Genomic DNA, 12,609 nt, shown 5'->3' with positions numbered 1-12,609 from the left:
TTTCTGCCTGAACGGGGGTGTGCCCAGTTTGATGCGTAGTTCATGTTGGATTACTTTTGGGTCAATCCCCGGCATATCTCCTAACTTCCAGGAGAACACATCCGCATATTCCTTAAGTAATTTGGTTAAGGAATGTTCTCTTCCTTCGTTCATGATGGTCCCAATTTTGACCATCTTCGGGTCTTCTTCCGTTCCTATGTTGATTTCCTTTATGGGTTCTACTGGCGTGAACACAGGCTTCGGGTTTCCGAGAACTGGGGCGCTCTTTAATTGCTATTTAGCGTGTTTCTGCTCTTCGCTGGTTGTTGAGGTACTTGTTTCCGAGCCTTGGTCATTAAGATCTTTCGTCAAGCCTTTTCCTGTAGTTTCCTTAAGGAATAGGTCTACGGCTTTTTCTTTCGCGGTTTCTTGATTTCTTACTCTTCGGATTTTTCGCTGCTCTTCTTGCTCATTGTTGATATGATCCTGAGTGGCCTGGCATTCTCGCGTAGCGATTCGATCTCCCTTGATCTCCATTATTCCCTCAGGTGTTGGAAATCTGAGGTATTGGTGGTATGTTGCCGCAACTCCTTTGAGCTTGTGTACCCATTGTCGTCCAATAATGGCGTTGTAGGGGGAAGGGGTGTCCACCACACTGAATCGGGTATCCAGTTTCATGGGCCTTGCGTTGACCTGTAACACGATGTCTCCCAAGGGCTTCGTGGCTGCTCCATTGAATCCGTAGATGGTGTGATAAGAGGTCATCAACTGTTCATCCTGGAGCTTCATCCGTTTGAATGCATCATAGAATAGGACATTTACAGAGCTTCCCCCGTCTATGAGGATCTTTTTGAGGTTACATCCAGCTACTGGTAATGTTAGGACCAAGGGATCATTATGGTCTTCCATATCTTCTTCGATATCCTCGGCATCGAAGATGATAGGAGATTCCATCCATTCTTCGTGTTCGTCCACTGCTATCCCATCGACCTTATATAACTCGCAGCGGTCTTCGAATTGCTTCCGTAACCTTTTTCCAATCTGCGCTGTGAGTGAGGGTCCTGTGGCTTCGGAACACGAGATGGTGTTGATTGTTCGGTTTTCTTCCGGAAGTTGGACTGGTTTGGTTCGTTTGGATCTGTCATCGGTAACCTCCTTTCGTATGTAATGTTTGAGCTCTCCCGCATCAATTAATTTCTGGATCATTATTTTAAGGTTCTTGCATTTTTCGATCTGGTGTCCGTTGAAACAGTGATACTCACAGTAATCTTTAGACTTCTCGGATCTCAGGGGCTGCTTTCCCTTAGACCATGGCCACTCTAAGTTTTCCCTCCCTTTGATTTCTCGTAGGATACGAGCATAGCTAGCGTTGAGTTTCGTGTAAACTTGATCTTCGAATTTTCGGTCGCCTGTACTTCGTTCATCCCTCCGTTCCTTCCTATCTTCGTGAGGTCTCTCATCTGAGCAACCCCTTTTGGCCCCATTGGTTTGTTCCGCTGAATTGGTGCGGTGAGACCTCTGCGGATATGCCCTCGGTTTTCCCGTTGAATTTCTTCAAGTCGAGCGTGCTTCTCGATAATTATTCGGAGATCTCCTTCTGTCTTGGGCACGCTCCCGTGAATTTCAACAAATAGGGGACTCATTCGGTCTAAGCCCCATTTATAGCAGTTGATGCTTACCACTGGGTCCACGCTCCCTATGGCTTGGCAGATCTTATGCCATCTGTTTGTGTATTCCCTCGTGGTTTCCTTGTAGCCAATTGCTAGTGAAAAGAGCTTATCCATCCCGGTGTTTACAGTCTTGTTGTACATGTATGTTCTTAAGAATTTCTCTGCGAGTTGGTCATATGAGTGGATGGAGTTTGGTGGCAGATTATCAAACCATGATAACGCCGATCCCTTCAAGCTTGACGGGAAGTATCTACAGAGTACGGCGTCGTTCTGACCCCATCTAGCTAAGACACGGTTGTAGTACCGAATATGTGCAGCAGGGTCGCTGGATCCATCATAGCATTCGAACGTCGGGACAGGGCATTTCAGTGGAATAGGGGTGTTGGCCAAGCGATGCGTTAGGGGCGTGGAGTTAGCTTCTCTCATGACCTCCTCTAACCTTCCCTCACCTTGTTTATTTTTTAATTGCCTGATCTCTGCCATCATCTCATCTCGTAGTTCCTCCATTGCGCGTTGGTGCTCTAAATTCTTCCGCTCATCACCGTCTGACTCTCCATCGTCATAATCCGGGTCGGATACGCTACGTCTCCTTGTCACGTCTTCATTAGCCGCTAGGACGACTCTACAGTCTTGGTTTGGCTCTGGTGCTTTGGAGCTTGCTTCATCAAGTTGTTGGCTGGTCTTCATGCTTAGAGCAATCCGCTCCTTTAAATCTTGATTTTCTCTGGCCAACAGAGCTACAGCTTCTGCGTAAACCTGCTGGTTCTTCCTCAGTTCCTCAAGCTCAGCCATTAGTCGGTGTGATTGGTTGGATCCCTGATTGGGAGTCCCAGCGCGTGCCGCTACAGCCGTGGTACCGCCCTCCTCCATGGTCTGTACTAAAGGTGGCAGGGGTTCAGCTTCGGTTGCTGGTGTTTCCAAATTGGAGTGAGCGCCCCTCTGCGATGCCAGAGCAGCCGGTATGGTTTGATTCTGATTATTTGTTAGCGGCATTCCAAAGGTTAGCAGGTGCGCGGGTTGGAATGTTCGGGATTCATCCACCCTTTCTCTTGGTTGATTAAGTTGACTCATGGCGAAGGTATTGCTAGCCTCCGCAGCCTCCCCGTATTTTATCGTTGCTGCTCTGAGAGCCGCCGCTGCAACTGAATTAGCGTTCATGGGTGAAGTGATTTCTGCAGTATCTTGCCTTCGATTGGTCACTTTAGCTTTATCTCCTTTCTGCTTGCTTCGGGTGATGATCGGGGTTGTCCTGGGCGTTTCTTTTGACAAAGCTTTGGATTTTCCTGCTTCCTGCGTCTTTTCCATCACGTGCCCTTTTGTTGATACTGAAATCTCGCGTAAACTTGCCTTCTTTACTCACAACACGTTCTCTCTGCATAAGTTATTTCAAACAACAGAAACGGGAATATCCGCGTGAAGCGGGTTAGTTGGCGAAATACAATTTTTCAAGAGGGAATTAATACCCGCAGGATATAAACTACGGGTTAGAGTTTTATTAAAAGCGATACTTAGTATAAAAACTACGAAAATTGTAAATCCGATGGATTAGAACAATAACCCGCTTAGAACAATAACTCTTATCGAAGACCAAAGGTGGGTTTTTGAACATAATACAGTTGACGAATGATCTATACGGTCCGAGCTGATAAAATCAGAGCAATCATATGCCAAATTAAAATGAAATCACAGGACAAGATAAATCTTTTACCGGGACGAAGTCCCTGTTTCTAGCGCCAAATTGTGAGCACACGAACCACGTGCGTGTCCGAACGCTCACAATCAATCTTTAACATCTAAGGAGATTATGATGATGGTACCCTGGTGTTGATTCATTGGCTCAAAACCTTCGGGTTTATCATGGCCTCCTCCAACCACTCCAGGCGTGGCGTTTGTGCATGTGATATAAGTATTAAGGAAAACAAAACACATAAGAAAACACGTGCGGAGCTAAATGAATGTAAAGTGCTGAAATGTAAATAAGACCAAGATTTACGTGGTTCAGCACTAAGGCCTACATCCACGGGATTTGTTGTTCTACTATGTTCTTCACGGTTACACGAACAGTTGAATGATTTTTGGGGGTTTACATATTTCTCCCCTCTCAGGGATTAACCTACCTTTGCTATTTCTCTCTCTCTCTCCCCTTCCCTTCCTGATGTTTTTTCGATCCCCTTTCCTCTTGGTGGAGATTGGGTATTTATAAGGTTAGAACGTGGGTCCCATCTCTGAAGACCGTTGGAACCTTATCTTCTTGTGCCCTTGCGTCCATCGCGCGGAGGTCTGCGTTTCCCCCTTGATCCCGCAGAGGCATCCTCGCTCGTTCCACAGGTTGGTCGACACGTACACTGCTCGGAGTGTTTAATGTGGGTAGTTGAGGGGTCTGCTCGTGTCAGACAAGTGTCTTCTGCCCCTGTCAGTCCGTGTCAGCTAACTTTCTCTCCACCGTTGATCTTGGCTTCTCTTTTGGGGATGAGATAAAGTAACTCCTCGGGGTTTATTTGGTGTTTCGTGACCCATCATGTTTCGATGTTTTTGGCCTGCATGCTTTCCACGTGCCTCTTTATATACACGTGTCTGATAGTGAGATATATGTGTACACAACATTCTTGTAAACAAACCAAAGATATAAAACTGCTAACTAAAAAATGTGCACACTCAATTGAAAGAACAAATAGTGACATGTAACTAAAATTATCCGAAACTCAAGAAACTCGAACTTAGAATTCTACGCACCTGGTTGAAAGACAACCAATCGCCTTTGCGACTTGTATGTAAGTTTATACGTCTTTGAAGCTTTGTGTTCACAAGGGTGTATATGGACTATCAATTGCCTTGACTCGCACACAATCAAGGTACCAGTCTCCAACAAATTGTACAACACCCTGCATTAAGCTAGAATGTTACAATTCATGTTCTCAAATGTGTCGTTTATGAAGGTATTATGATCACGTGGTTTTACTATATTCAACAATGAAAGTAGCTAGACATATGTACCTTTTTTTTATACGAGGAGAATCATCGGCGAACCAAGTATCATGTCTCTCGGTTTGCCAATGAGCATAACATTAACTTATGAATACTCAATTTTTCTTCTTCCTTGAAAACTGGTCTACAACATTGAGCATTTGATGCCCGAATCCTGACAAAGTACATTATGTGGGATTTGTATTTCTTAAAATGCACCCGTTTTTTTTCAAAATTGCTAAAATACACCCTACATCCAAAATTCTATTAAGGCCCACCACACACTAATAATTGACATCTAACCATACATTTATTATTTTAGTTAAAGATGCAGATTTATTCTAAATATGAAACTTACTGATTTGCCCTTTGGTGGAAACAAAATGGTTATGAAGAGATTATGGTGTCATTTTTTCCCCTTTGTTTCTGTTTGTCTCTCAAATCCGTAAGAAAAGGTACCGTCTTGGTCTGTTTAGGGAGGTGCAAGTCTTTGAGAAAATCCATTTACAATTCAATTAGCTTGGAGGAGGTATAAATGGTCGTCTAAGAGCGTCCACAGTGGGCGACTAAACCCAAATATTTGGTATTTTGAACAGACGTAGTGGAACGTATTATCGATCAAATTTTGATCGACGACTAAAACCCAGAGTATATTTGGTCTGGGACCAAGACTAAACCCAAATATAGTCGAGCGTTGGTATAGTCCACGCCCCACCACCAGGCGGTTATATAATCTACGTCCCACACCAGGCGTACGTAAAGTCCCCGCACCACACCAGGCGTACGTAAAGTCTACGCTCCACATGGGGCGTACGCAAAGTCTACGTCCCATTTTTTTTTCAATTTTGTATGGGGCGGGCATTATACCCCGCCCCATTCTTTGTTTTCCAAAACAATTTTAGTGGGCGCGGGCTTTATGCCTCCGCCCACTTCTTTCTTTTCTTTTTCTTTTTCTTTTTCAGAATCTCCCCAATCAGGTGGACGTATAGCCCACGCCCACACCAGGCGAATATATAGTGTACGCTCGATCAAATTTAATCTTCCACCCGTAACATCACACACTAGACTAAACTCAAATTTGATCATTTTTTTTGGTCTTTGATCTTTGGTTATACTCGCACCATTGCAGTTGCTCTAAGGCACCGTGATTATAGCTCATCGCCACTGAAGCTACCTGGACCCAACATACAACAACTCTTTACTCCGTCTCTCAATACTTTGACTACTGTGCAAATGTCCTCTTACTACAAATAACATCCTTTGAACTGGATCACCTTCTTTTGTTATCTACACATAACATGAACATTCAGTCATATCTGGAATAGGATTATCTTTTAATCTTAAAAAGAAAAAAAAAGAAAAAAATCAGATTATGGGAGATGATTAAGTTTAAATAGATGTTTGTCTAACGTTTCACCCGTCGAGAAGATGAGTGATTTCATATGGTCATCATAGATGCCTTAGTTCATCAAATTGGCTAAACATAGAATGGGTTTTATGTAAATGAGATTGTAGTGTTTAGTGATTTAATGGTTTTAAGCTATCAATTTCGATTCAGAATCTACAATTTCTAATTGATTCCTAATCTGCAATTAGGGTTCACAGGTTGCACGCGTTTTTGGGAAGAAAATAGTTAAGGGCATTTCAGACATTTAAAGCGCAGTCAACTCAAACAACTCGGCCAGATTTACTGACTGCTGGAAACTTAACGCCGTTAACTGTTTTATTGAAATAACGTGATGGAAAAGTTAAACCGGGTGTATTTTAGCAATTTTGAAAAAAAAACGGGTGTATTTTAGGAAATACTAATCCCATAGGATGTATTTTGTCAAAATTCATGTGGCATAATGGTTTCAAAAATCATTACGACAGCAACAGTAAAAAAATAACCGTCGACAACACCATTACTTGCATTCACCTCAGTGGCCTCATGAATCTTTATCAGTAGTGCCTGGAGAAATTTAAGAGTAGACAATAAGAGATAGTTCACTGGTCGAACTGATGTATAAACAAAAAAACTAAGACATTTGATTTGACATTTATTCTAGATATGTCAACAGATGTATGAGATACCGACGAAGTGCTGGAAGAACATATGCTGGATTTTTCCAGGATAACTTCCTAGCGGATGAGATTGCATACTCTCGAACAACAAAATCCGTGGGTAACTCATCCATTAGTTGAATGTGCTGGCCAGTATCGTTGGGTGCATGGAAGTAAACCACACATACCAATTAACCAGTAAAACCCAAAATTCGATCAACAATTAACAACACCAATAATAGACCTGTAAGAAATCACTACTTCATGTGGTTATTGAAAAGAGAGTAAATAATATACCTTGGTGTGCACAAAAGCATATTCACATAGCTTGCCACTTTTCCTATCATTCAACTTCGCAACCTGCCAAATTATAAAATAATAGTAGTAGCAATCGCAATCCTTAAAGTAAATTCCTAGCTGATATCAATCAATACAACAACAAAAATGAAGCTTGCGTCAACCTTTTTATCCACCTCTCATTAAATCAAGAAATGATGTCGCACGCGGGCACTAGCGGTCTCGATATTACTCCCATATTTTCATCTTCTTCGCCATAAATTCACTTTTGCATACAAATTATTTATACTAATCAAAAATCAGAAGACTAGCATCACAATAAACTAGTTTATCAACACAAAAATCAATAAAAAGCATCTTTTTTTAATATGATAAACTATATGTTCATGTCGGGGAATCATCCACGACCTCAAGCACACTTTTCTGACCTGCGCCTACCCATTCCCCATATTCATCTTACATAATATAAGATATGGAAATACAAGATCACTTATATGCGTATAGGAGAAATGGAACTGTGTAGAAATTATAGTCTAGACATATACCCACAAATGCAGTCTGACCGCTACTGTGTCTATGCAAAACAGTTCATCATCACTTGGACATCGCTTGCCTTCAGCTGCATAGAAAAAATACAACTAAATTCTTAATATATGGAGCAAATACAGTGTTTGATAGGGTTCATGGTAACTAAATTCTTATCAGCATGAGTAATCCAAGGATCATAACAAATGTACATATAACTTATACATTCCTTAAGACAAAATGCAGACAACTGTCCTAGTTCAAGAAAAACCTTGATTTAGTATCATGAATTTCCATTCTTTTTGTCGAAGGCTAAATAAATCTTCCATCCTACTCGTTAAGTTGCAGTTCACAAGAGAAAGATAAGGACAGGTAACCGTTTGACATACTTAGTTATTATATCCCAAGCTTTTTTCTGGCTAAGTCCTTCTACATCCATTAGCAAACGCATCGGTTCTAAAATAGCAAGAGTAAGATGAGTATCATTCTGTTGTACTGCCACTTTGGTAGGAAAGTCGGACCAATTCCATGAGCCCTTCTCATCTCTCATTTCCTTGAATCAGGCAATAATATCATGTAAATGAATATTTTAGTAAGGAATCAACCAATATCATCATAAATGACATGCATGGAGTGCAGTATATAAACTAGCTCACTTTTATAATCCATATTTATTAATAGTTTTGTCACAAAAACTGAAAAAAGGATAAAAGTGTATAGTTGAGATTTAAACTTCGCGGCATTCACTGATTGATTTTTTTTTTAGAAGAAGATCTACTGAAGAGCTTGGAGGAACTTCATCAACAAAAGGTATGTGGAGGCGAAAACTTATCTATATAGAAGTTTATTCACTAGTACAAAATGACCCTTTAGCCACGCCAAATTGGCGTGTCCAAAGGGTTTTAGACACGCCATTTTGGTTTGGACTTGGCGTGGTTTTAGGTATGATGGCGTGTCTTAATGTTATTCTATAGCCACGCCTGCCTTGCATGTCTATTGTTGCATGAAATAGACACGCCAAAACCCATAGACGTTGCCATAGAGTGTCCCAAAAACTTAAGTACCGATACCCTATAGACACTCAATTTATTGTTTTAGTATCCATTGGCACCCTATAGACACACAAGTTTCTTTTTGGCGTGGCCATTGTCTCTCTATAGACACACAAGCTTTTTTGGCATTGCCATTGGTTATTGTATGGACACGCAATTGTATTTTGGCGTGGCTATTAGTTATCCTATAGACACGCAAAAACAAAAATGGTGTGGTTGTTGGTTACCTATAAACACAAAAGTTTTTTTTGGCGTGGCTATAGGTTATCCTATGGACACGCAATTGTTTATTGGCGTGGCTGTTAATTATGCTATGGACACGCAAAATAAATGGTGTGACTATTGGTTACCTATACACACGCAATTTATTTTCCGGCGTGGCCATTGGCTCTCTATAGACACGCATAATCTGATTTTTGTGTGGCTATATGTGGTGTTTAGGCATATTTGATGCACTCTTGTACTGTCCACGTGTTCTAGATTTTGGTATAATATGATGTAACTTCGACCTTTCATATTTGAGGCATCTATCAGCGTTCGCGTGTATTAATCTATACCGATAATTTTAAACCAAAACGGATGGACAAGATGGGTTTCAAAGATACATCTTTCACCATCGAATAACCATCTCGAATCAACGTTCGCGTGTATTAATGTATACCGATAATTTTAAACCAAAACGGATGGACAAGATGGGTTTCAAAGATACATCTTTCACCATCGAATAACCATCTCGAATCGTTCATTTTTTATTATATTTTAAAAAGCTACGAAACATGGTTAAATCTCTAACCAAACACGTTGATGAAAGATTATGAAATCTCAATCGTTGAATTGGATACATCTTCCACCATCCATGTGGCATTATCTCAAGCCTTTAATTCAAAATCAATATTTTTTTTTTCAAATTTGATATATTTTTACTAAAAAGGCAAATTTATTTACCCAGAATTAACAGAAATTTTATTCCAAATAAGACCTTATCAAATGTTACAAAATAATACTAACAGAAACCTAAAGACAATATTTTTTTTCGAATAATACTGACACTAACCAAACCAAAAATCTAGAAAACTTGACAGAGACCACTATAACAGCAATAGTTAACTATGGTGATTTGAACACTAGATAGCATAGCATACATCTTCAAAATGATTCAGTCCCCTTTGAAGTAAACTGCAGTTCCAGCTCGTTAACCCATAGTGTGGCTACAAGAAGAGCCTTGGCTTCAACATGTTAAGCATCTCATGTTTTGCTTGGGATTGTTTTGGCACCCCAAAAGTTTCCTGCATTATCAAGAAGAATGATACCGATTCTAATAGTACGATTAGATTCTATATAAGAAGCATCAAAATAAATGAGATGGATTCTGGTTAGCGGGAGAAGAGTTCTTTGCTGAGCAATACTATTAGGGTGATGTTCTTGGGTTAGTTCAGACCGAACAGACTACTGACGCTATACAAACTTTAAGGTACTAATAAGATTACGAACCCTGACATGAGATAACAATGACAAATCAAACACATCGGAAAAACCATCGCCTTCGTAATAAGCCTTGAATGGAGCAAGTGCAGGAGCACAAAGTTTAGTCTTGTGAAGAATCAAACTACAAAATAGAAATCCATGCATAAAACCAAATCAATGACTTCGGAACATGATTGCATCCAGTTAAGTTTTCAGAAGAGAGAAGCATCAGTTACCTGTGATTCGAATCACTGAATCACTGTCAAAATGCTCCAGCATATATCTTGTCAGATTGTTGCAACAACCAGCATGAGTCCTTCCTTCACAAAGAGACAAATGCAAACACTCAACATAAAGTACATCAACAAGCTGAACTCATCCCGCAAACCAAGAAGGAAATAAAAGACAAAGGCTTGAGGAGGAAATGCTGGAGGAAAGGAAATGCTGGAGGAAAGTTTCTGAAACACGAAAATTACAGTTCATAAACTTCAATTGCTCATGCGTATATATCTGTGTAACAGGAAGTAAAAGAGATCTTCAAAATTACCAGAAATCAAGAATTACTATAACAGACGTTTATGCATATGAAAGTAGCTTCCGAGTGATCATCTATGTTTTAGCCAACCATAACATGGACAACTATGATTCCCGACCACCAAAGAAACTTCCACATGGCTGCTTGCTCCACCTCGACAACCTGCCTTGAACATTCATTAACCAATACATTTCTGGATATAACTTCCTGAAACATGGTACATTTAGTAATCAAGATAAGATAATAACTGGATAGATGTAGAAGACTTGTGCTATAGACATCCAACCCTGCCGCAACAAGTTGCAACTCACTAAAATCACAAAATGCTGACCAAAACCACAGAATTCAGAAAAAGAAACCCACACATGTTTCAGAATCTTAAAAGAAATTTCTTCAGACAAGCCATTACTAGATCTGGGAATAGGATCATCAGCATCTGTCAATCCTAACAACAAACCCTAGCTTAAAAAAATCAACAAAGAAAAATAGAGATTGTCATGACTCATATTCAATCGTACCCCTCTTGGTTGATTATTCTTCTTGTTTTATAAAACACCAGCTTGACTTGTTCTATGACTTCTAGCTCAACAATCAGTCCTACCTTCACATGGAAAGAATTGAAATCGACCCTCATCCATCAAAAGTACCTCAGCCTCGTTGATCTTTTTAGCAAGATACATGCTCCCACCCTTGTGAGGATGGTTAGCCACCATCACTCTCATGTGTGCTTCTTTAATCTTCTCCATGACTGCATGTTCTCTGAATTAAACCAAACCAAACACAAAATTAATTTTGCTGCTAAGTCTTTAAAACAGTTGTGGTCATGTTATCAACAACCCAAGGATATGAACTATTGCACCCGAATTAAAGCATAATAGAACGAAAATTGAGCAGGATTCTAACAGGCTCGTTTATTTGGTCTCATATTTGATTCAGAAATCGAATAACAGACTTAAACAAGAAAAGTTATGGAACGAAAGGATAACTGCTTCCTAGCTTCTTTATCTCAGTAGTTACTACCAAGGTAAATATTTGATAGTGTTAAATATTTGTGTGCATAAATAAGCAAATCCAAGGTAAAATTCCCAACACCAACACCCCCAATTGTATGTTTCTTCCCAGTTGTCATACAAAGGTTAATTTTGCAGCTATGAGTCTACACAATTATCTTACATACACAACAAAGTATTAAACACAAATCCAGCAAAATCCATAAACCAAACAAATCCTAGATTCTCAAAACAGAATCAAACATCAAATTAACAAATCTTAGCAACTAAACAAATCACACAAATCTGAGTAAAAATCCCTAGTTCAGAAACCCAAATCTCATAATCGATAGAAGAACTTAAAATCGAGTAAAACATATCCCAAAATTAAAAAACCCTGGTTCAAAATTGAGTAAAAAAAACCCATTCAAGAACAAAGATTGAACATCCAAAATAACAAAGAAGAGAAACAAAGTTAGGGTTCGTGAAGCTATACCTTTTAGAAGTTCCAGCATCCTTCATCTTGTTCATCAATCTTCATCTGCTAGAGAAAGAGTAATGAAAACAAAGTGACTTGAGCAAACCCTTGACCGATTTCAGATGAAGTCGATAGCTTAGACAAAGAGAAGAGTGACTTTTTTACACAAGAGATGAGCGATTTCAGATGAAATCGATTTTGTTACCAAAAACATCCATATATGAGAAGAAGAAGATCAGGGATTCTTCGGTGTTCGTTCTGGAAGTAAAGGTGGTTATAGTTGTGACTGAGTTAGGGTTTTCGTTTACTCGAGAGAGGCGAGGTTTGGAGATCGTGGGGTAAGAGAAACGAGAGAGGGAGAGGGAAGAAAAGGGAAGTTGTGAACCGCCCGACATACGATGTGATCGGACCACGTCGTTTAAGTATGTGGCCCCTCTTTGTTTATTTACACGTATGTTAAATTAGGTTCAAACAAAAAAAGAACTCCTGTTTTTTGTACAAAAAAGACGTGAGAAACTGGTTCCCTGAAAAATAGCCCCCTCTAAATCCCTCGAAATAACAACAAAACTAACACTTTTCAAAACGTGTCAAACAAATAAGATGGGCCACATAC

At 39.9% G+C, this 12,609-nt stretch overlaps 1 protein-coding gene across 13 annotated transcripts; it reads right to left on the bottom strand.

Moving 5' to 3' along the window:
* Positions 1 to 9,470: 9,470 nt before the first annotated feature.
* Positions 9,471 to 12,375, bottom strand: LOC113293678. Of its 13 annotated transcripts, none has more exons than XR_003332483.1 (5): positions 12,015 to 12,375; positions 10,542 to 11,288; positions 10,231 to 10,452; positions 10,022 to 10,136; positions 9,471 to 9,816 (listed from the first exon to the last, which is right to left on the bottom strand). XR_003332483.1 is itself a non-coding variant. In XM_026542236.1 (4 exons), exons 1-3 carry the CDS (start codon positions 12,047 to 12,049, stop codon positions 10,760 to 10,762), a joined length of 408 nt encoding a protein of 135 aa, XP_026398021.1. In that variant the 5' UTR covers positions 12,050 to 12,375; the 3' UTR covers positions 10,144 to 10,452; positions 10,542 to 10,759. The 13 variants fall into 13 exon arrangements, 2 of the variants coding, with proteins under 2 accessions (XP_026398021.1, XP_026398026.1); XR_003332474.1 differs by having other exon boundaries at positions 9,471 to 10,136; positions 10,542 to 10,974; positions 11,048 to 11,288; XR_003332480.1 differs by having other exon boundaries at positions 9,471 to 10,136; positions 10,542 to 10,943; positions 11,048 to 11,288.
* Between the last annotated feature and the right edge of the window lie 234 nt (positions 12,376 to 12,609).

Source organism: Papaver somniferum, chromosome 1 (assembly GCF_003573695.1).
Source record: "Papaver somniferum cultivar HN1 chromosome 1, ASM357369v1, whole genome shotgun sequence".
NCBI lineage: Eukaryota > Viridiplantae > Streptophyta > Magnoliopsida > Ranunculales > Papaveraceae > Papaver > Papaver somniferum.
The sequence above is the reverse complement of the archived record's forward strand: the minus strand, read 5'-3'. Positions and strand labels throughout refer to the sequence as shown.